The sequence below is a fragment of the Vigna radiata genome, unplaced genomic scaffold (genome assembly GCF_000741045.1).
Source record: "Vigna radiata var. radiata cultivar VC1973A unplaced genomic scaffold, Vradiata_ver6 scaffold_283, whole genome shotgun sequence".
NCBI classification, from domain to species: domain Eukaryota; kingdom Viridiplantae; phylum Streptophyta; class Magnoliopsida; order Fabales; family Fabaceae; genus Vigna; species Vigna radiata.
This window is the reverse complement of record NW_014542221.1, coordinates 272,073-297,140: the sequence shown is the minus strand read 5'-3', so window position 1 is coordinate 297,140 and position 25,068 is coordinate 272,073. Positions and strand designations below refer to the sequence as shown.

Here is a 25,068-nt window from a genome sequence, read left to right as displayed (position 1 = left end):
AGGATCTTTGGCCTTCGGTAAAAGTCCATGATCGAAGGAATTATCGAAGGCCATAGTGAAATGCAGTTACCGAAGGATAAGGCCTTCGATAATGGTTAGGTGTATTTAATTATCGAAGGATCCACGACCGTCGGTAAGAGGCTCGATGATTAAAGCTCAAAAATTGGGGTTTTTCTCCCCAAATCACCCCAAACGAAATTCGTGCAGAAGAACATTTGGCATAGAGGTTTCCCTCCCCCAAAATCATTTCGTGCAGAGGTTTCCTTACCCCCCAAAATCAATTTGGCAATTTGCATTACGTTTTCCTCATTCTCCCTTGCGAGTGTGAAGCAGCAAACCTTCCTCCTTCGTGTTTCCTAACAAGGCACCGTCGAGAAGCCGGCCCAACTCCCCAAGTTCGTCGCGAAACCAGTGCTCGTGTGGAGGTGATTGAGGCTTCGCAGTTCGATGTGAAACCAATTGTTGCGGATTCTCAACCAAAGCTTGAGGCTTCCTAGTTCGCAGCCAACGTCGAGGTGGTTGCTTCGGTCCTAGTTCGTGGCGCGCGCCCATTGACAAAGACTCGTTCTGGCAGCGTTTTAAGGTGAACAACCCATTAAACTAATTGTTTCTTTTACGCCCTCCTGGTTTCCACTAGACAATCCTTGTATCAACCTAATACACTGCTTAACTAGCGTTTAACTTAATCGAGTTAATCATTAAGTGTTTGAATTCTCTTCAGAATATGCAATTAATCATATTACTTACAAGTTTTAGGCAATTACTCTCCATGGAAAGGGTGTGTTTACAATACAATTCAATTTAATAGACTTTGTAGGAATTTCTCTCTACTTACAAATGTAAGCTTATTATTCTATGAAGCTTGAGAGTGTGTTCTTTAACTTAGCACATCTTTTTTTGGAGCATTGTTCATAACTTTTAGCGCATTTTCCAAAAACAACATTTTGCACATTATTTGCAAGATATAGTGAGAGCTCGTGTAACATATTTAGTAAGAGCGCATTTAGCAAGAGCGCATTTAGCAAAATTCTCTTATGACATGTTGATGCATTTATTCAAATGTCACTTAATGGTGTATTTACTAAGATATAAACACGTTTACTAAAGCTTTTCTTTAAACATTTAAATTTCAAAATGTTTTTTCACAATATGTTTCCCTTTCAACGATATTTCCAATCATAAGATTGTCTTAGATAGAGTTATCCTGTGCTCAGGACCTTAAGTGCAAACAATAGTTGGTTTTGTGTTCTCTTGAATATGATCTATTGCACCATTAAGATCACAACTAAAAAAATTATCAATTGGTTATGTTGGCATAGGCTACATAACATTTATATTATTTTTACTAGGTTGTGCACCTTATTTATTCTAAAAAGATAATTAACACATTTATTCTTGTTGTTGTCCTTTTTATTATTACTATATAGTTGGTAAAGAGTGTAACTGATAAGTATGAAAAATACTTGATTTTACACTTATAAATGAGCTCAAAGTTGTAATTATTCATCTAATTCCTCATTGAAAAGTTGTAATTAGAAGTAAGAAAGTGTGTAGTAAATTATACAAGAATTTATACATCAAAGTGGAATACTGCTAGACATTTCTCGCTAAGCTAACAATAATTCGCTTAGCTAATTAATGTTTTATTCGCTTAGTGCACCAGCACAACTCGCTGAGCGAATAAATGCCAGCTAAAGAATTGTAGTTGAATATTCGCTTAACGCATTCGATTTGTGCGCTTAGCGAATTAGTTATTTTCTTTGGCTTTTAAAGTGGAAAATTAATATACACACTAGTGGAAAAATAGCTTTTTATGACGACCCTATTATAACGAATAAAAATTATCCGTTATAATAGGTTGATATTATAACAGAGTTTTATAAATCAGTTATAATATGAAACGCGGTGGCAAACTTGTAAATAAGTGTAAGACATATTATAACGTAGTTTTGTAAATCAGTTATAATAATAAAACGCAGTGGCAAACTTGTAAATATGTTTATAACCTATTATAACGGAGTTTTAGAAATCAGTTATAATATCTCCTCTTTTCTAGGTTTTCACATTTTCCTAATTTCATTTCAACGTTTCCCTCGTCTCGTTCCTCTCTCGCTCTTACTGTCTAAACCTCTGAACACTCCACTCTTCGTGTCTAAAGTCCGAACACTCCGCTCTTCGTAGTGTCTAAAGCACATCAACACCATGCATCTCTAATTTCTCGACACTCCCACACCACGCATCTCTAATTTCTCGGCACTCCTCCCTCTGAACACACTCCGAGAACACTCCCTCCGTGGTTGTGGTTTAGACTATAGAGAGAAGAAGAGCTAGGTTAGGGGAAGACGAATGCCAGCGAACTGAAAGCACTGTTTCTACTTTTGCCTCCACAGTTGGTCGAAATCTCCGAAATCTGACGAAGTAGGTTTTGTTAATTTGTTTTTTCCTAATTTGTTATGATTTTCTTCTATTCATTGCTTGCTATTTTTCTTCTCATTGTTCTGTTACTGTCTTACTGTGAAAAGTAATGTTATCATTTGTTGCTTTTTCATAATATTTCATTCGAACTATCGTTCTTGGTCCTTGGTTTTGGTCTTGTGGGATACAATTGCCCAAATCTTGTTGTTGTTGTCATTATCGAAGGGAAAGGGTAGAAGGTTGTTTATGACATGTTAATTAAATTAAATGCTTCTATATACTTGATACTATTTCAGGGGATCCACACAGAAAAGGATAGAAGAGGAGATGGGGGTTAAAATAATAATACCTAATTGTTATATATGTGTTGGTGTGCAGTGCATGAAAATAACTATAACTAACAGAGAAATCACTATATCAGTATAGTTATTACTTTACAAAAAAGTAAGTATTTCTAGATGTATTTTTCTGATATCTGTCTTATGTATTTCTAGATGTATTTTCCTAAATTTATAATTTCTTTGTTACTTTATATTTTCCCCCATTGATTCATATAGAATATAAACAAAAGTATGGATTCATATAAGAAATATAAACAAAAGTATGGTTATCAGTAAGAGGAAGTGTTCAATGAATGATAATATCATTTGGCAGCTGCATTATCATATATATGCTAAAAAGAATTGCACTACTAAATTCAAAGCATAAAAGTTGAGAATGTGTCCATGATTAAGAGAGAATTGAGATAGTGTTGCATTTTCATACATACATCCTTGAAATGGTGATTCGTAAAGCATCAAGAAGATAAAATAAGAAATGTCTCAACTGTTTTAAGGGACGCTAAATCTTGACCACCAGTTTCTAACAGAGTCCCTACGATTTATGCCTCATATTAATACAAGCAAGGAGCACTTATGGTAATAGCTCACATCTTTTAGCAGTCACACTTGCTAAATTGCTAACCTATTATTTATGATTCATTTGTTCGATAGATCTTAACTTGTAAATAAAAACTTGACAACAATGTGTATTACTAGAGAACACATATACTACATTTATGGGAACATACAACTATTCAAGTGAAGGCCACATGTCAGGCTTGAATTATTCTTACTTTGAATTCAACTGAGCAGTAGTGCACCCAGCAGTGAGTAGAACAAAAGCAGCCCACTGAATTTCACTTAACCTGAAATGTTACAAGACAACGCCAAACAGATTTAGGAAACCTGAATTTCGGTGATGTAATCAATTCAACTAGATAACATTTATAAGTCATTAGGCTTAAAATAATAAAATATCCAAATAAAGAATGACAGTAGTGTGTTTGTAGAACATTTCATAACACATTGAGCCATAAAATAAGCAAAAGTAAGATGGAAGGAGAGTGTTTTTCCTGCTCTTTGTTTTCCAGACAAAGTTTGGCATATAGAGGATATGACTTGCATTGATCCTTCACAACAATTCTCATGATGAAAGGAGAAATAAAAACAATTTTCTTTTTTTTCTTTTTGTGCATTTTAAGAACAGAAAACGAAAGACTTACCTCTTCTTAAGTATAATTCTGTATAGGACACATGTACTGATAATATTTAAGTTCTTTAATATTTGATAGCCTGGAGCATCTACATATGCAAAGATGTAATACTGCAAAAATATTTTCTGACATTGGTTGAATCCAGAAGCTCTTCTCCTTTAATTCACTGTTGGCTCTCTCTTGTTTATATTAGACCCAAAAGAATCATAAACTCTCCCTCCCCCAACCCTGGCCAGATAATGTTTGACTAATTTGTGAATGCAGCATACTTCTCTTATAATCTATAACAAAGTCTGCATAGAAGTTTTTTTTTCTCACACGCTAGGCATATGGCACCTTAGAATCCCAACTAGGTTAGCACCCCAAAGCTCAGCAATCATATGCCATTACATGAGAATCCATAACAAAAACAAAGAAAAAGGAATACAAAAAACATGAGGTAACACACCAAAACCCATGCCAAAAGAAAATACACCCAAAGACAAAACTAAGCTACCTCAACAAGAACTAACCCATAAAACAAGGTAACACATAACACAAAAATGCTTAGCCAAACCTAAATTCAAGAAGGCCATATCTATTCCTAAAAAAATCACAATTAATAATTTATTTCGTTTGTATGATCAAATAATATAATAATGTATTTCATGTCAAATGTTTGATTTGGCTCTTTAATATTTGATAAATGAAATTTGAATTCCGTTTATTTATTCTTTTATATTCCCTCAAAGGTCACAAATAGTTTGAAAGTTATAGAAAACAATAAAGGTTGTTTTGTCAATGTCTCCATAAGACCCATGAAGCCAATCAGCTGGATACACATGCAGGTATACACAAAGGAGTTGAATGAAAGAAACATGCATGACTCTGTTTAGTCTTTTATTATTTGCGCTTATTGATGATGGCTTTTGCTTATTGATGGCTTTTCCTGTTTGGTAAACCACAACTAGTCTCTACATCACGAGGCTTCTATTCACCGATTCCTCAACCATGGATATCAGGTAGTGTTATAAATCGGATAACCAAATATATACCGTCCAGAAATCTTACAGAAATATATAGGAGGGATTCTGGAAAAGCATGGCTAGCAATATGAATAAATAACAAAAAGAAAATATTAAATATGCATTTAGATAGGACATTGGTTAAGAATAATTAACAAACATTGAATTTTACAAAAATTTATAATTAGTTGTGATATTAAGTGAATTCTGACTTTCGATAATTATTATTGTCGATTTACTTTATTAAGAGGACAAAAATGTTTATAAATGTTCTATGTTTGAAATTTATAATTTATTTGATATAATGCTAGTGATTAATGATATCAATAATTATTATGATTAAACATTGATAGTAATATTTCTTTATCCATCCTTTTCTCAGTTTTCTTGTTGTTCATTAAATTATCTTTTGATGCTTCAATTCTTTTTTTTTTTTGTTTTCAGTTGAAAGCTGCAGTTGCTGCAGTTTGGTAGTTTGACTCAATTTTCTGCAAGTAAGTGCTCCATTTACCAAAGATTTTATTTTGAATATTAATGAAATGCATATCAAACATCAACATCAACAATTTACCAAAGATTGTTACTTGTTTCTGTCCTTTGCCTCAGTTTTCTCTAATATTTTTTTACTGGGTAGACTTCTATGAAGCTACTGACCATAATTCTTTCCCTAAATTAAGCAAAAGTTGAGTTGTGGTCTAATATGATCCATTATTTACCAAAGATGTTCCCAATACCCACTCATGTAATGTCAAATCTAAAAAAGCCTTTATTCAGAAAGTGACTCATCCATGCCTAACTGCCTTTATTACTCCTAATTTGTTTGCTAATAATAAAAAGAAGACTAACAACTCTCATTCATTTCGGCTATATAATATATGTTATGAACAGTGTTATACAATTTTAGTAGCTACGAAAACTTTTCTGGGTTATTGAACGTCTCAAATGTTTATTTATAAATCCTGTAAATATAATCAAAAATTAAATCATGAAATTTTGGGCAGAGAGGAGACGAATTAAAACCAAATCCATGAATGATTACTGAACCAATGCTATAGATATTTATTTTTATTTGTAAAGATTGATAATATTTGTGAATGCTGGTTCAGGAACGGGACAAAGACTAACTATTGAATGTTAAATTTCACATATTAGAAGTTATGTTTCACTACCCTTTCTGATGTGGTGTGGCTTTCAGCATAGTAAAGACTCTACAACTACGTAGTTAGCAATTAGATTTAGTAGAAATATAGCACTGTAAATACGAATTGGAGAGAAAACAGAAACTGTTAAACAACGATATGTGAAAAAGGTTACAATCAGGAGTGCTAATTATTTGTTTTTTTGTGATTCAAATATTGTCTTCTAACTATTGTATAGGATAAAGAGAAGAAAATCCATTAGTAACATTATAACAATGATAATTAAGAGAGGTAAGAAGGAGTATAGTAACTCTGGTTGTTCTGTACATAGGGTGAGTGACAATATCAAATGATTGATACTGGGATTAGTAGCAGTACTATCCAAATATGTGTTACTTGGAGAGACATTTTGATCATTATCATTAGCAGAATCAGAACATGTAAGGTTTGAAGCACCTTGAATACTATCAATGATTTGAGTTTCATCAGAATTATCAACATGATCAATAACAAGTATGACAGGATTAAAAAAATTATAAGTTTAAGCAGGGATATGATTATCTTTAAAAGGAAAATACATACCAATCTATGCCAAATATTGTAGTTAACATTATTACAAGAAGTGAAATTAACATTGGACAAAGTATGTTTAGGAAAATCAAAAACCAGTAGACCATGCGATGCTTAGCAATGCCAATCGTCTGCATGACAATGTTGATTCATTTTTATGTATATTTGTTAAAATATATAATTGACCTAGAAATAAGTTCTCTATCTAGTTGTACTCAACAATTGTCATCTACTTTTGTGTCTTAGGTAAAATATATAATTTGGGAAGCACCATCCACCATGACACTATTAAAGATGATATGTTGCGAGTGGTGATTGTAGATATTAAAGATTGTTTTGCTCGTGTTCCTGTGCCTAGTGAGGAGGAGGTTCAAACAGTGGGACAAGCACCAGGGAATTTTGTCATTTGGCCATCCAGATTAGCAAAGTCAATTTTAGTAAGTATTGTTATTCATACTTACCTTAATTACTGATGTATTTCTTGTATTTTGATGGATATATTAGACTTATTTTGTGGTCAATTGTAGGACATTTCTAAGAAAACAAACATTGTTACACCTCCACAACCACAATTGTCTCCTCTACAACAACTTTAAAGGCGTAAGTTTTCCTTTCTATTTTGTTTCCTTCCTATATGATTATAATGATATAATGAATGTCTATCTTTTGTACGTAGGTCTTTGGAAACTCATTCAAAGCTGTGGGGCATTCCATCTGTATCTAGGAAGAAGATGCAAATAGTCACACCTAATGTAAGAGAAGTTGACCTTCATTTTGTATTTTATGATTTTGCTATTTTTGTGAGGAATTGGCTTGTTGGTTTACCAAAATTGATCAAAGGTGGTACAAAAGCTATAGCTAGAGTATAATATGATCTTTTGTGTCCTTAGTTTGAATCAGTTTTGATTATTTTTGTTTAATTTGCAGTGTCGACGTCAATTAGGCAGCTATGTGTGTGGGTATTACATAACGAAGCACATGCACACCATTATTTATACAAACATTACTGATTCATGGGATAAGGTATTAAAAAACTAACTAAATACTTATCTAACTGTTCATTACAAAATTGTTCTAACTTAATTATTTTATTTGTAGATCTTTAATGATTCATCTCCAATGGAAGCTCCAAACATTGAAGACATTACAACTAAGTGGGCTTCTTTTATTTTAAGTGTTAGTAAATTGTAGAAACTTGACTACAATTAGTGTAGATTGATGTTATATTTGGATTTAATATGATTTACAAATTATGTATTAGATATTATTACACAATTTAATGTTTGAAATGGATTTCACATTATGTTAGTTTAATTGAATATGTTCATTTCATGTTATATTGATTATAAATTGATTGATGAAATTATAATACAGGAAATTAATTGTAAATTGAATGGATATGTCAAATGTAATAATAAATTTATTTTTTACAAAACAAGTTTTTATGATAGGTGAACAATGTATGTAATAAAAACTTATTTTTGAAAAATATATATTATGATAGGTGAATAATTACTTATCATAATATGTTAATAAATTCGCTATATTATGACTGATAAGTGAAAATCTGTCATAATACACTAGACCTATTATGATAGGTGACAGAAAGTCCGTCATAATACACTGAACCTATTATGAAGGACTTTTCTATCCGTCATAAAATGCACAGACCTATTATGACGCCCAGAACTATGATGCCAGGTTACCCGTCATAATAGGTCAATTTTACCCGTCATAAAAAGTTATTTTTCCACTAGTGACAGAAAGATCGAACTCTTGACAGAAGTTCCAGACAAAAGAAAGAAACGAAAACATCTCAGGAACTCTTGACAGAAGTTTCGGACAAAGGAAAGAAACGAAAACATCTCAGGAATTTCTAGAGACTACTTCAAGTTATCAAGACACCATTTTTGAAAGGGATTGCTCCAAATGTGTACGTTCTAGATGGATAGTAGTTAAATTTCTCTTTCGTTGGGATCGGATGTAATGAATTCACTGTAATGTAATTTTCCTGTTCAATATATGGTTGTTCGTTTATATGCTCTTTCTTGAATTTACTATCATTGTATGAAAATACAATGTTATTTGAATGTCTCTGATTATTGGAAAGTAACTTTGAACATGGACATAGATAGAATACCTAAGTGATTTGGAATCTAGGAATAAACTCAATAACTTATTCTTAGTTTGATATATAATTTAGAACTAGTTGCTAAGGGATTAGGACTATTATATCTTGATGTGAATGTTTGAATGAAATAATGAGCAAAGTTTTATATTCATATAATTCATGAAACCCAATTTCAATGAAGTTTCTTTTAAATTTAAATTTTTGCACACCAACTGTTTGATAAAATATCAAAAAGAATTTCTTGTGTTGTTTTTTTTTTTTTCATTTTAATGTCTAATTAGATTATAAAAGAAAGAATTGTCATGTGTTACACAAGTCCTTTGAAAGAAAACGATATTTATCACTTGCTATACTGCGACCGGTATACTTATAATTGGTTTTGCAGCCAATAGTAACACATTATGTTAACTAATCATGACAATAACTATAATAAACCTTATGATAATTAATATATATTATCACAATTATGGTTTGGAAAATAGTGTGAAAACAAAATTAAACCCTTCTAATTTCTTTTCTCCCAATAAGAAGAATCAATATGGACAGGATATAAATCTGCAGCTGATGAAGACGAAGCAGTCCATGGCCCATCTTTTGATGAACTATGATTTCTCTGTGTTTCATTTCTCTCATTTTCTTCAATTTGAGAGTAATATTGTCTCATTGCCTCTAGTTTCTCTTCATCCATTATTTCAGATGAATCTGAAATAAATTCTGGAATCACAGCTTTTCCTTCAAGCATGCTAAGCACTGTTGACATGGTAGGCCTAAGATTTGCAGTGACATTTGTGCACAAAAGACCCACTTTTATCACCACCATAACCTCTTTTTCATTGAAATTTGATCCTAACCTTCTGTCAACAAGCTCCATCAGATTTCCTTTCTCTTTCAGCAAATGGGCCTATTAAACAAAAGCCAACACCCAAAGCATTTGAAAATACAACAAACAACAGGAAAAAGAAGTCAAAAATACAAACAACATTATTAAAGGACACAATTTGAATGTAATACAACATGTAGAATTATCAAATCTAAAGTGGAATGACACATGCAACACAACGTAAGTATAGTATGCAATGTATAATTTGATTCACACAAACAAAAAAATAGCAGTTACCCAATCTAAAAGATGCAATGCTTCTTGCTTGGGTCGAGGGATGGTATTACTCTTTCCAGTTACAATTTCCAAGGCAACCACTCCAAAACTATAAACATCTGCTTTATCAGTTAAATAACCATGCATGGCATATTCTGGAGCCATATATCCACTGCATAATTCAAATCCATATTCATATCAAATTTCTTAAATCAAATCATATTTAAATTTTGTTATTTGAACTAACATAACAACTTTACTATGTAAAGTTTCTTTCCTTTGCTTTAAAACAAAATTCAAGGAAAAGATTTATGTTTAGAAACTTCATTTACTTACTAAGTGCCAGCTATTCTTGTGCTTATGTGAGTGTTGTCTTCATCATCAAGCTTTGCAAGACCAAAATCAGATATCTTAGGGTTTAGATCTTTGTCTAACAACACATTAGTAGCCTTTATGTCTCTGTGAACAACTTTTAATCTTGATTCTTCATGTAGGAAAGCCAAACCTCTAGCTATACCAACACAAATCTTATACCTGGTTGGCCAATCCAATCGCAAACAAGATTCTTCATTTCCTTCATAAATTAGACATCAATAACATTTTGTCATTTAAATATTAAATATAAGTACAGTAAATTAAGGAACCATATTTGATGATTATGAAAACAAATACTTACTAAATAAAGCATGTGCAAGACTATTGTTTTCCAGATATTCGTAAACCAGCAACAACTGATTTCCCTCAACACAACAACCGTAAAGTTTAACAAGACAAGCGTGTTGCAAAGCTGAAATCAAACCTATCTCATTTATAAACTCACGGTTCCCTTGCTTAGACTTTGATGAAAGCATTTTAACTGCTATTGTTGTGCCATCCGATAAAATACCCTATAATTACGAAATAATACACAATTTTTTGTGAGTTTTCTGTCTTATGTAATAGGTTATTTATAATATTCATAGATCAATCAAAATAGTTATGAGAAGTTATATAACATGTTGAACGGTACCTTGTAGACAGGACCAAAGCCTCCTTCTCCAATCTTATTAGCAATATCAAAGTTATTCGTTGCAACTTTTATTTGACGCATAGTAAACAAACCCACTTGCAAATTTAACTGCTTTAACTCTGTCAATAAAATAGAACTAAAGTTAGATACATCATACATCTTGAGAAAATGTTGTGTTTTATTGATATGTTGAAGAAAAAAAATATTATTTTAAGAGTTTAATTATGATACCCCTATTGTCCAATTATAGATGTCTGTTATATACTTGTTAAGGTAATAATTATAAAAGTCAACACACTTGTCACACATAATAAGTTGGGATTCCAAGATGTAAAAAAACTATTTTATGTTGTTAGTATACAATTTTTTTCTCTTGTTTTAATTATAAAAAAATATACCAAGCTAGAATAACATCTTTTATCCTTTAAAAAAAGTTATACTACTAAATGACACAACAAAAATTGAATTTAGTGAATATGTAGTGTAAAATTGTTATATTATCAGATAATTGAAAGTCATGTTTACTATGACTTTTAAAATAATTATCATCAAAATGAGAAAATTTATCATTGATAGAACATTATAAAAATATTTTATACTGTTGTGCATATATTATTTTCTTGTAAAGATTTTTATGGAAATGAAATGTCAAAATCTATTTGAAACCTAGGAGATAAGAACAAAACAAACACATATTTCACCATTTATAGTTTATCACTTTATTCTAGATAATTACCTTTTGTTAATGAATTTCTTTTCCCAATATGAAGTCTCCAGGCAAGTACAACAAGTATGACAAATATTATTGCAGAAACTGATATCCCAATTACAACCCCTACAGCCATGCTACGTGGATCTGTTCTGGAACTGTTTACTGATAATTGCAGAAGAGCAATACGTGTCATTTGATACCTTAAATGCAAAATTGGAATAATAAAGTGACAGAGACAAAGTGAGTTACCACGAGTGGCAGATATAGCAGATATAAGAGGGCCATATACTGATCTATATGGGATAGCAGTTGTTCCTTTTCCAGCCCAATAAAATCGAATCTCTAAAGAGTTATTACTAACAGTAGTTGAAATTATTTTTGTGATGTTCTTCCCAACTCCTCCTGCTTCATTTGCAATATTGAAATCCTTCAATTCTAGCTTTCCCTGCAATAGTTTCATGAAAAACCTTAATGTANTTTGACTTCTGTAGTTCTTAATATATAGAGTATAAACTCTGAGTAATTCTACAAGTGAAGTGAAATGCACTACAAAGACTGCTATAGTACCTGAATGTAAACATCAAATATACGTCTTCCAAGACTGCTATATGTGTTATCATCGGTGAACATGATCTCTGCAAAATGCAGTGATACTGTGTACTCTCCATTTTCCAGACACATTCCGTAATAAGTCAAAGAAATGGGAGATACACGTGCAGTCTGATACAATGCAGAATCAGTCATAGAAAGCGTATTTTGACTTTTTTGGATATAGACTTCTGCATTATTATTATTAGCATCCAAGAAATGACCAGTATTGCTAAATGCCCAGTTTTCTTTGGGCATTTTAGATGTTGCTGCCCCTGATGAATCCACGTCATCGTCGTACACTATACCCTCACTACTTGTCTCCTGTCCACCACCACAATTTATATGGAAATAATCGAAGGCTGTTACAAACGAAAAAAAAAAGTCAGACTTATAGGAATGCAATACTAATTTTTATTTTGGTGAAGATTGTTTCACACTGTTCATTCCATTTTTCTGCGTTATTGCTTCTTTATAATTTTTAAAATTAGCATGATATTCTCTACTACCTTTAGAGAATTGGCCTAATCTTTAAACAACAAACCTTGAAAGGGAGGTCAGCCGATCTATTAACTATTGTATTTCTTTAAGGTTTCGTGGGCTTGTCATACTAAAAATAACAATGCATTTATTCGAATTGGCCTATATATCCTTTGTTGTCAACATAAAACCTAAAAATTTGCTTAATAGTAACAACTCAGTTTGAAATATTGATGGGTTATAACCGTTAATATGTTCAATTGGTTAATAGTAACAACTTAGTTTGAAAGAACTACTCATACTTACTTCTCGTACAGTTTCCACTAGTCAGACAAGTAACAGGTGCCCTGTAAGAATATTACGAGTAGACCAAAAACAGGTTAGCAGAAACACTGAACCACAAACCCTAAGCCACTTTCAAACTCATTTATGAAAAAAAATCCACTTTTTTCTATACATCAACTGGATTTTAATCTCATACCAACTTTAATGGTTTTTAAACACCCAAATAGTAAGCCTTCCACAGAAAAAAACGAAAAATGAAATACACACAAACATATATATATATATATATATATATATATATATATATATATATATATATATATATATATATATATTACCTTTGGCTCCTTGGGAAGCTTGCAAACAAGTTCCTGTAGGAGAAAAGATATTAAAATATGAATTTCTTCATAAATTTACAAATAAAATAAATAAAATATTTTAGTTCTTACATTTCGCCTTCAGTCTCTTGGCATGCTTCGGAGTTTTTATCGGTGAAGTTGTTGTATGAAAGATCTCTATCAATACATGTAAAATGAAATCCAGAATCTAAGATAAAAACGAATCGGAGACCAGAGAAGAAATTCATTCTTTCATTCCAAGTTAATGTTTTAATGTAATTTACTAAATGGCAAGCATGAAACATGATGAGGACTTGTCTCGATTTATTGATAATAACACATAAAAATGGGAAGACTTGATAAAGTTAAAAAGACACACTTCTTTCGGAGGAATAGGGAACTAACCCTAAAGGATGATGACTCATGTTAGAGTGTGAAGGCATTCATTATTATTCTCCTCTAGTGTTCAGAATGTATATGAATAGCTAACTCTCTTATTTTACAAGGGTTAGACATAATGTATCTTTAATCTTTGTGATTTATATTATTCAATATATTTAGTTTCCATTATTTTTGTGTTATTTTCAATCTTAAATACATGAATTGATTGATTACATATATGTGAATATCCGATTATTGAACAGGATGTCAGAACATAAAATAGAATAGAAAAATTAATTGATTGAGAGACATAGAGTTTATCGTTGGTCATTCCTAACATCTAAATTAGAACATAAAATAGAATAGAACAATTAATTGATTGAGAGACATAGAGTGTATTGTTGGTCATTCTTAACATCTAAATTAATACCTAAAGCGAACTTTTAATAAGAAAAGATATAAGAATTAGGGTTCTTATTAATAAGTATAGTTTTTTCTGAGATATTAGGACTCCTTAAATAGTAGTATGAAGGCTAGAGTAACACTAGTACAAAAGACATTTTTTATAGCGACTATTTATACTAATTATAATTCATCAGGTATAAAAAGAGGTGTAATAATATAATTGTAAATATGATAATAATTTTTATACCGTATTTATAACAAGTATAGAAAGTGAACACAATGACATTTTTGTAGTTAAGAAAAAAAAATTATATCGATTCTAGTTATAATTAATATAGAATTCTATACATTTTATTGCTTTCTTAGTTTTAGAATTATTTTATATGCGTAAAAATTTTTCATACATTTTATTGCTTTCTTAGTTTTAGATTTATTACATATACAAAAACACTTTTCATTCTTTTAAAGTTTTTAGTGTTAATTAGTAAATAAAAATATTTTTTCTGAACAACAAAAGTCTTTGTGGAGAATTGGACTTATCTATTTTATGACTTGTTCGGATTGATACATTTATCAATTTTATAACATTGTGTCATAATGGGTGAGAGTTAATATGAAAAACCACGTTATAGCAAAAAAAATAAAAAAAAATCATTTTCAACAATTTAGTTTATTATAGTTGAATGGCAAAGGAAATAATAATTAAATATGCATGTGGATCACATAAAACAAATGGTACCAAAGGAATAAAATTACATTTAAAGATGAGGGTCAATGCAGAGGACATATTTACACTAGGCAAAAATAAGAATGTGTGGGTTTGGATATCTAATAAATATACTAAAGCGACATTTATATATTTTGATTGGTGTGTGCACCTAGTAAGATGCATTATATATATATATATATATATATATATATATATATATAAATAATATAGACAATCTAATTAACAAAGAATGTCTAAAGTACTTAAATTAAGAAAGCATAAATTAGGGTTTGAAATAGAACTCACATTGATTTTGCATTCTTAGATTTAACTTCATCAGCTACCCACGTAGGTAGTGTTCCATTAAGTAGATTTCCTGTGAGATATCTAAGATACAATTAAAAAAAATCAATTATGTAGCAGTCAAACATGAAATAATGCTAAGCTAATCATCGTTAATCTCATTATCTTTCTTTTCCCTTTTCGTTAAAATCACAATTAATATATTTTCTTGAAAATTAAGCAATTGTGTTAAAACAGTCAAATTATAACCATATCCAGAAACGTACGCTTCCAACTGATGTGGTAAAATGGTAATAAATATTATACTGTTAATTAATGAGTGACTTAGGTATCAATTTGAATTTACTAATTGGATAGTATCACACACCATTAACAAATGTCTAAATTTAGAGGGATGACTTTTGAAATATAGATAAAACATGCTACCTAATTACATATCAAACCAATAAACAAAATACATTTGAAGTAATGTCACACTACAAAAATTTTGAACTTACCTATAATTTTTAATGATAGAAATGTATTCGGTAAATTAGACTTACGATAAATTTTATTGACAAATTTCAAATTTTTGTTATCGATAAATTTTATCGACAAATTTTTCATTAATAATGTATAATGCATTTATTGACAAATTTTTTCGTAGTTAAAATTCGTCTATAATGCATATTTTACTTACTAATAGACAAATTCATCGATAAAAAAAGGCAGGAATTTTTTGCCCATTTTTTCACTTACTTTGAATTTTTTTTCGGTAAGTTCATCAGTAAATGAAATATACATCGATAAATTCGTTGCTAAAATGAGTGAGAGTTTTTCCACCCATTCTTCTTCTCTGTCCGCGAGACAATATCTTCTATATCTCTCATATTTTTTCCTTATTTGCGCAAGGGAGCTTTTTTTTCTCTTACTTTTTCATTTTTCACTCCATCTGATTCTTCTCTTCCACTACATTTCAATTACAAATCAAGATTGCCTCCATCTCCATTCAACAAGGTTATCGCTCTCCATCTCCATTCAACAAAGTTGTCACTCCGTTTAATCAGACCGCCTCCATCTTGGTTCAGTCAGGTCATCTCTATTCTTTCTCTTTCACGAAAACGATACAACCACTCACTGTCACCACCACATCCTATCACCACGATTCACTTTACTTTAAATTCAACCAACACCAAAGTTTATCATTGTTTTTAATATTCAATCTTCTGTATTGATAAAAATAAAAACATGAAGAAACAGAACGGAAGAAGGAGAACGAAGAAAGAAGATAAACCAAATCGCGATATCTGCCAATGAATTTTTTTTCAGTAATCACTAACAGACAAATCTATCCTTAATTATCGACGTAATTACCAACAAAATTTTTTTGTCGGTAATTACCAACAATACTACTGACAGAAAAATTCATCGGTCATTACCGACGAAAAAAATTCCATAGGTACAGTTTACCGACAATAATTTTATCGATAGAGTTGTTACCATTGATAATTTAGACAAATTTTCGCATTACTTCCGAATTTTTGTCATCAATAATATCAATTTTTATTGTAGTGTAAATTTCAATTTTACTTATGAAATTCTATTTCATTAGTTTTTCTTATTTTGTTTTTGAGTCTCAAAAGTTGGTATTGATAACTTACACGCGTGTGGGTATTGATAATAGGTTTTGAAATGTCTCTGGAATCTCTCCGCTTAATTTGTTAAAGCTTAGGTCTCTGAAAGAAAATCACCCAAAAACAAGTTAAAAAATGCAAAACAATAGAAATAATAAAATATTAAGACATTTTTTTAGTGCATTAAGCTATTTGACGAATATAGCAACTCAATAAAATGTGACGAGAAATTAAATAAACTATTCTCAGAGCTATTTACTATTCTTTTCAATTACTTTGAAAGTTAGACTATTTCAAATAAATAGCTAGTATTTTAACATATAAATCAATATTATTAGAAAATTGCATTGAAGAGTTCATATTGGAAATAGATTGCAGGAATAAAGACTCACAAGGTTTTCATGTCAATGCTTTTCATGTTCCCAAGATACGGAGGTAATTCGTCGCTAATTTGGCAGTTCCTTAGTATCCTACAAAGCAATATCAGATTTTGTGACTTTTGCAACAAAAATAGGTTAACACTCAATTTTTCATTTAAACGCTGTACACCTTATAAATAAATCTCATATGGCAATGGAAAATAATTAATATTAATAGTAATTAAGGAAAGCAATTAATTAACTTACAGTGTTTCCAACTTTGTCATATTAATTTGTGGGAAAGTGGAATCCGATCCATTAGTCAAGTCAGTAATTCTCCTGCATTCAATATTTTGATGAAAATAAGAAAATGCTTTGACATTAAAATCACGATTTCTTTATGAAACATTATACTTACAAATCTTCTAAGTTGTGCAGAAATGAAATTTCAGAAGGAATTGGCCCACTTAAACCACTACCTTGAATTTCTCTGTACAATAAATATACAATTCAACAAAAAAATTAATAGAAATATAAGAAACATTACATTTTAATTCAAACATCAAATTGTTCTTACAATATTTCAAGATTTCTCCATCTTTGAATAAAACTGGGTATCCTTCCAGAGAAGTTATTGTCATTAAGACGACTGCATGTAAACAGTGGAAAATGCGAATGAAGAAAAATTCTAATTAGCTAAAAAACAATAAAATTCAAATTAACAAATGGCAATAAAATGGAAAATCACAGCTCTCTCAATGATGTAAGCTTAGCCAAAGTTTCAGGAAGTTCTCCAGTGAAGTTGTTAGAAGTAAGATGCCTGTTGGAATAATATAAATGCATCAATGAATTTGGTCATATAGCATCGGTATTCGAGATAAATAAAAAACTTGGAAAAGACATTCTTGGATAACTATTTATTAATATTATTCACAAACATCTTAAAAGTTATAATATTAATTAATCATATACACTGGTGTAGATTATACATAAAACCTGCAAACTTAATGAAATTTGATTTTGGATAATGCATAGCTTACAATCTTTCAAGGTGAGAAAGGTTTCCAAGATCCGATGTAATATTTCCAGTGAATTGATTGAATTCAAGGACCCTATATTCAGTAGTAGTAAGTTATAATGAACAATAAAAATTCAAAAGTTGGAAAGAGAAAATGTATGATATCTATAATTGGATAGTAAAAAACTCACAAACTTTGGAGGGTTGTGATGTTTCCTATCTCTTTTGGGATGGGACCAGTAAGTCGATTTCCAAGAAGAGAACTACCATGATATTGGAAGACATTAATTAGATATAAATACAATATTTGTAAATTATATATTAAAAAATACAATAACAAAAAAAAGTAGAAAACAAAGAAGAAAAGCAGAGAAATACATATTGCGAAGTTTGGAGGAGCCCCATGCAACAGGTATTGTGCCATTAAGATAATTGCGACTGAGGTCACTGCCAAAATAAAGAAAAAAAAAAGTATTTGTATACTCTTTATAGTTAGTGCATGCTTACACAATTGGGCAAAAGTAAAAGAAAAGGTAAGATCGTAGAGTGAATGAAGCAAATTTATTGTTCTTAAGAAAAATTGATTGTTACATACATTTCTTCAAGGTGAGGTAGCCCTGTCAATTCAGGTGGGAGCGTGCCTGTAAGATTTTGTGTTTTCAGCATTCTACAATTATTTATGCAAAATAAAAAATGAAAATAATTAGAAAAAGTATGAAAAATAATTTGTTTTTTCATCAAGGGTGACCATATTCAGTATAACAGAGTTCCTTTTTTTCAAAACTCATGTTAAACATTACAAAGCAGTATGATATTCTAAACTTTACTGATATGTCATTACATAAAAATATTATTGAAAGAGAAAAATAAACACAAAAAACATAGAAGCCAAACCAAATCTGTGAACAGAGAATATATAGGAAATTTCTTTTAAAAGAAGATTAACAACTATAAACATGAGAAGTTTATATATTTATTAATTATGAAAAAAAAATAAAGAACAATTCTAGATGACATAATATCATATCATTTTCTGGAATTTTATTTTGTAATCCTAGAAAACTCAACTTATACACAATGATTTTCCTTCCTGAAAATATGAAAAAAATTTAACTTTTTTCCTTTATATATTTTCAAGTATTTTTTACATCTCTTTAAAAGATAAAGAAATAATTTGAGAAACAGAAAATAATCTTACTCAAGAGTTCAAAATCACTTTCCAATCAAATATGTCGAAAGTCAATATTATGAAAATGGTTATTAGCAATAATAACTTCCATAAATTTAGCAGCATAAAGAATTCTATACTGTGAAAAAGTAGAGAAACTAGTAATATATTCATCCATATGGTTTAGTAATAAAAAAAGAGTAGTTAAACATCCAAGTAGGCTTTTTTTGGATTCCATAAATCATGAATAGTAATTTGGCCTCTGGGTTGTGAAGAATGGGATGAAAAATGAAATCTTTCCATAGATTATCACTTGTTTTTCCTTTCTTCACTTTTTTGAGACGTCATATTTTCCATAAATTGTGTTTGCTAAATTGCCTTTTGAGTGCATAATTAAAAAAATTATCATAAGAAACTCGTATACATTCATTTAAATTTTACAAATAAATCTTATAAAGCAAAATTTAAGAGCAGTCAAATTAATCTAAGATTCACAACATCAAAATGGTGATAGATATCACACCACAAATATAGTCCTTACACACACACAACAGTTCTCACACCTTATATGTTCCAACAAGTTATACATTAACAATTCCAAAATGACTTCAGTATATGAGCATAACCGTCATAGTTTTGACAACCAGTGTAAGCATTCATTATCACCGCCATATTGACATGGTTAGCTACAACTACCTCTCCTACGTGGCTTGTACATTTAGATCTCCTTTCCAACTTGCTTTCAAAATCCATTTTCACCATCACTAATGGGTCTTCACTTATTCCTATTATTTATTGAGCAGAAACACTGTCTTCTTCTTATTGAGTATCAACTCCAATTGAAGGACCAATCAGCGTTGATAGAGAGAAGTTATTTTGTGAAGTTATTATCCAATCTAACATGATGGTCCAGAACTATTTATAATTTTTTTTAAGAAAATACAATAAATTTTCAATATTAATAATTACACATACCATTTCAGATCTAGTTTAATAGTTAGTCTAAAAGATCAGAGTTGGTGAAAATATCTCAAAATTTGACAGGAAAGGGAATACCTTAAATAAAGAAACTTACATTGAAACAACATGACAAAAGCTGTCAATGGAGATAGAACAGTTGCATCTGACATAGTTGGCTTTGTCTTTGTCCATAGTTACATTCCAGGGAGGTTTATTACTGCATGGATCTATATCTGTGTCCCAGTTCTTATTACCAAGGGTGTTGCCTATATCTTTCAGAGCTTTCACTATAAATAACCAAATTTCAAAGGGCTATCAGCAAAAACCTTTCTACACACACACACACACATTTATATATATATATATATATATATATATATATATATATATATATATATATAGACACACACACACACATATCGTCGTACCTTCGTCTGGGTGAGTGATATTTTGTCCAAAAGCAAGGGATGTGAAGCATACCAGAAGGAGTGAAAGGAAGAGAAATTGAGAAGGAGTGATCTTCTTCATGCTGATTCACTACAGAATTACGAATAGTGGAAAACAACTTCAGATGCGTTGCATATGAAATTTTTTAAGGTAGATAATACATGGAGTATATGTCTTTGCAATTTGAGAGAGAAAGTAGTTTCATTGTATCTTCGGGAACGGAAAGCAAAGTGAAGAAAATGACTTTGGAATATTCGAAGAAGACCACGCTGCTGTTATAGTCATCTACTATTGAGTGAGAATATTAAAAAAAAGGAAAATATACAAAAAGTAGAATTGAACTTTGGCCTATTTAGTCGAAGAAAAATAGATGAAATTATTGACGAGATAATTTTATCATATTAGACCATGAGAGATCAAGCTGCGAATTTAAATCCAAGAAAATATTAATTTAAATCTAATTTTAAAATATAAACAATTATAAGTTAAAACTATTTTTACATAAATTAAATTTTTTGAAATATATATATATATATATATATATATATATATATATATATATATATATTTATTTATTTTTGAAGTCTTTGTTAAGAAAAATATATATACTCATTCAGAAAGAGTCAAAGTCTGCCTAGTCGTCTAATGTCTTTTCCATGCAATTATTGGAGTGCATTTATTTGGCTAAACTGGAAATGGAGAAAGCAAAAAGAAGCTACCAAAGACTTTTCCACAAGCAAGAAATTATATATAATGTAGTTGTTATAGAGCAAATTTAAAACTAGGTTGGTGATTGTCAATAGAGTAATAAAATACAAAAAACCATGTGCAGGAACACCAGTTCTTGAATGCCAAAACCAGAGGACTACTACCTCACCCTTTTCTCCCTTTCCTTCCAATTTTTTAAATAATAACAGATTTGCCCTTCTGACCTCTCAAGAATCTTTCACCAGACTTATTCTTTCATATTATTTTTTCTCATATCTCCTTATTGTGCCTTAGTCTCTATCTCACGTCTCATTCTTCTTATGTCGCGAGTTTTTGGTAGAAGTGTCAAATTAGTCCATTTGATAGATCCTAGTCCTAACCTTGGGGTCAAAAAGGTCCACAAAACCAAAAAAAACTTTTATTAAAAAAGCCTACAGGACTAAATATCTCCAAAGCCTTATGGGTTAGAGTCAATCCATGAGCTTTCCTTTGTAGGATGAAAAAAATATAAATTCATTTAAATTTCCACCAATTTCATAGTTCAAAGATCACAAAATAACTTCTCTGCAAATCCATTTATCTTTATATATAATGTATTCCCTAATACTAACATTCATACTTTACCCATTCCAACATATTTTAAATCAATCTACACAGATTGAATCACCTGTAGCCACACACAATCATTTTTACTCTAATAAAGCTTAAATCAGTTTTGAAATCCAACCACATAGAATATTTCATCATTGACAGATCTGAATCATCCAATTCCACTCTTATTTAAGTAGTTTACAGTCAGATTATTCAATTCCTTTTAAACACCCATTCATCACTCATGCACGTACCAGCCTTAAACCACTACTCTTAATATACTTTACATCACCACATACTAACCCTTGTCTTTGCTTCCATTTTGGTGCTTCCTTTAATTACATTAAGATATATCTCAAAAACTCAGTTTAAAATCACGTTTTCATCATCTTATGTACAATACATTTCTAATAAAATTACCCAGAAAGTCACATTTAATAATTCAAACTTCTATATTCAGTAGAAACACTTAAAGAACTCCAAACTTATAAATAACTTCAAATGTCATATCAGAACACTACAACTTTGCAGAACTGAAATACAAGAAATCATCTTGCTAATACTCACACGTTTCTCTCATTAAAAATAGAAATTCTGCTGCAGTAAAATTTTAGGCGCAAGTTATTAGGCTTATTGTAAAATGGAAATCTGAAATATGTCCTTACTTTGGCCTTACACTTGCATCATATTAGAATAAGAATTTGGTCAGTAGCTAAGGAGTGATATTTTCTCAAAAAGCATGGTCAAAGGCACCATAATAAGGTGAACCGAGTGGTAGAGAGTAAGAAGAACATTGTGGCCCATGTGAAACTAATTCTCCACCGTATAAAACCATGAAATGAATAAATGAATGTAGAGTCCCTGTGCAATAATTCTGCACAACTTTATGGCACTTGAAAGGAATAAAATTAGTCTCCTACTAGCCTTTTAATGGAGCAGACCGAGATCTATACATTGCACACATACATCGGAAAGTCTAGAGGAAAAATATATTAGCAATCAAGTTTCTCCTTCTCTCTAAATTCAGATTTACAATTTATTTGGCAGTTATACTATTCGGTCATCATCTTCTAGATCACATTTATAAGTGAGTTTCAACAAAGTTCATGAGGCAAAACAGAACACAAGCCAATCATAGGGATCAACATACATCAACCATTCCAAGCAAAGCATTACAAGGTATTCATGGATTAGTTCGCCTACCTCAACTCCAGTAAATCACTTCATAGCATTAGCTCACTGTTTCTTCATACATTAGCTCATTGTTTTCATCTTTTTACTAGAAGTATGCTTTTCACACACTGTCATGCAGAATTCAAATAGCATAGGAGACAGAATTACCTGCATTGCTAAAAAAAACCTGTTGATTTTCCCACCCCTTCTTCTGGGGTTTTCTCATTGCACTTGACGACAAAATCATACAACAGGCAGCCAGCAACAAGCACAAACGACAAATGCTCAATACACTTTAGCTTCTACTTCCTGGAGGTCGCAAGAAGCTGCCATCTGGCACGAATCCCCCCAAAGGTATTACCAATCAACTTCATTGCATTACCATGGGCACAATTGAAAGCCCTCTCCATAGAGCCATAACTATCCTTCTCGTTCACTCTGTTATAGGCGACAAACGCCATGGCAAAAAGGGTAAAACAGGATTCTCCCATAATATTATGAGGAATCAAATAACATAGTCCATTCAACAATTCTTTGGATTCCTCAACCTCGAGATAAATCATACTCTCACACAAAATGGTTTCGGGATTCATGGTACTTGGCCACACAGCTGAAACATCCACGAACCTCCCTTCGGAATCCACCAACGCTTCAACCACCAAGCACCCATTTTCACCCAAAAACGAGTCGTCAATTCTGAACCTAGACAGCCCTAAAACCCTGAAAAAATTATGGAGAGAACTCAAGCTCTCGGAACCGGTGCGGAGCTCGAAGAGGTGTCCCATGTTGTCAACAACTGCCTGGTAGACGGAAAAGAAGGTGCGGCAGGTCTCCGACGACGCGATACCGAAGCGTCGGGCGATGGCGGCACGTAGGGGACGGCATGGGCTAGGCGGGAGAGGACTGGAAGGAAGGGTCAACCCCACCCTACCCCACTTCCTATGGGGCTTTGGGGTTGGGGTTTGAATGGGATAAAACGACAATTCTAGTACTGTAGTGGACTATGAACTGAAGTGAACTATAAACTGAAGTATAAATTGCACTGAATTATTAACTAAACTATTAACTTAACTATAAACTGAACTAAATTATTAACTGAATTATAAATTATACTAACGGAACTATTAACTAAATTGTAAATTACATTAATTTTAATTAAACTATAATATAAACTGAATTGAACTAGTAACTATACTAATTTTAAACTGAATTATACTAATTTTTAAACTAAATAGTATAATAATACATGTTCTTTTTAATTGAAAATTATTTTAATATTTATTCTATTTTATTCATAAATGTCTAATAAATTGATTTTTAATTATTTAATATTATTATTTTCTATTTTATTTATATTTCTTTTATTATTAAAAATTTTATTATTTATTTATTTTATTAATAAAAAATATAAATATATTTATAAATATATATATATATATATATAACTTAAAAAATATAAAAATATAAATTACATTTTCTATTTTTATTGATAAAAATATAAATTTTGTGATAAAAAAAGTTGTTTTAAAAAATTAATTATTATTTTTTTATGTGAACAGTTATTTTTATTAATATTTTATTATTAAATAAAGTTTTTTTTAACAAGATGAAACAATTGAACTAAGATTAGAAAAGATGTAAGAGTAGATACAGTTCTCATAGTTAACTGAACTTATTTTTATTAATATTTTATTATTAAATAAAACTTTTTTGACAAGAGGAAACAATTGAACTAAAATTAGAGAAGATGTAAGAGTATATACACTTCTCACAGTTAACTGAACTGTAACTGTTACCAGTTCAGTTTTTAAAAACTGAACCATAAGATAGTATACTGAATGTTACTAGAAATGGATCAGTTATTTTTAGTACAATATAGTACAGTTAACTGTAGTACAGTACAGATAAGTTATTTTTGCCCAGCCCTATGAT

The 25,068-nt window shown here is 30.6% G+C and overlaps 1 protein-coding gene across 2 annotated transcripts; it reads right to left on the bottom strand.

The window, feature by feature from the left end:
• Positions 1-9,130: 9,130 nt before the first annotated feature.
• On the bottom strand, positions 9,131-24,125 carry LOC106779470 (probable leucine-rich repeat receptor-like serine/threonine-protein kinase At3g14840). Of its 2 annotated transcripts, XM_014667578.2 has the most exons (25): positions 23,305-24,125; positions 20,646-20,754; positions 20,333-20,504; positions 18,685-18,730; positions 18,468-18,536; positions 18,281-18,352; positions 18,112-18,183; positions 17,820-17,891; positions 17,649-17,720; positions 17,490-17,561; positions 17,339-17,410; positions 17,105-17,182; positions 16,740-16,814; positions 15,103-15,183; positions 13,413-13,478; positions 13,302-13,334; positions 12,985-13,025; positions 12,178-12,560; positions 11,860-12,055; positions 11,635-11,772; positions 10,899-11,017; positions 10,566-10,776; positions 10,226-10,463; positions 9,911-10,061; positions 9,131-9,694 (listed from the first exon to the last, which is right to left on the bottom strand). In XM_014667578.2, exons 3-25 carry the CDS (start codon positions 20,385-20,387, stop codon positions 9,299-9,301), a joined length of 2,808 nt encoding a protein of 935 aa, XP_014523064.1. In that variant the 5' UTR covers positions 20,388-20,504; positions 20,646-20,754; positions 23,305-24,125; the 3' UTR covers positions 9,131-9,298. The 2 variants fall into 2 exon arrangements, with proteins under 2 accessions (XP_014523064.1, XP_022632305.1); XM_022776584.1 differs by lacking the exon at positions 23,305-24,125 and having other exon boundaries at positions 9,132-9,694; positions 18,685-18,756; positions 20,646-21,093.
• Between the last annotated feature and the right edge of the window lie 943 nt (positions 24,126-25,068).

What these genes read in the sequence shown, in the direction of transcription:
- LOC106779470 (XM_022776584.1), bottom strand. Translation starts at nt 20,745, where the DNA reads ATGAAGAAGATCACTCCTTCTCAATTTCTCTTCCTTTCACTCCTTCTG. An exon ending in CAAGAGACTGAAGGCGAAAT is followed by an intron (nt 13,335 to 13,412) that starts GTAAGAACTAAA and finishes TTTCTCCTACAG; the next exon opens with GAACTTGTTTGCAAGCTTCC. An exon ending in AGCTTCCCAAGGAGCCAAAG is followed by an intron (nt 13,026 to 13,301) that starts GTAATATATATA and finishes ATATTCTTACAG; the next exon opens with GGCACCTGTTACTTGTCTGA.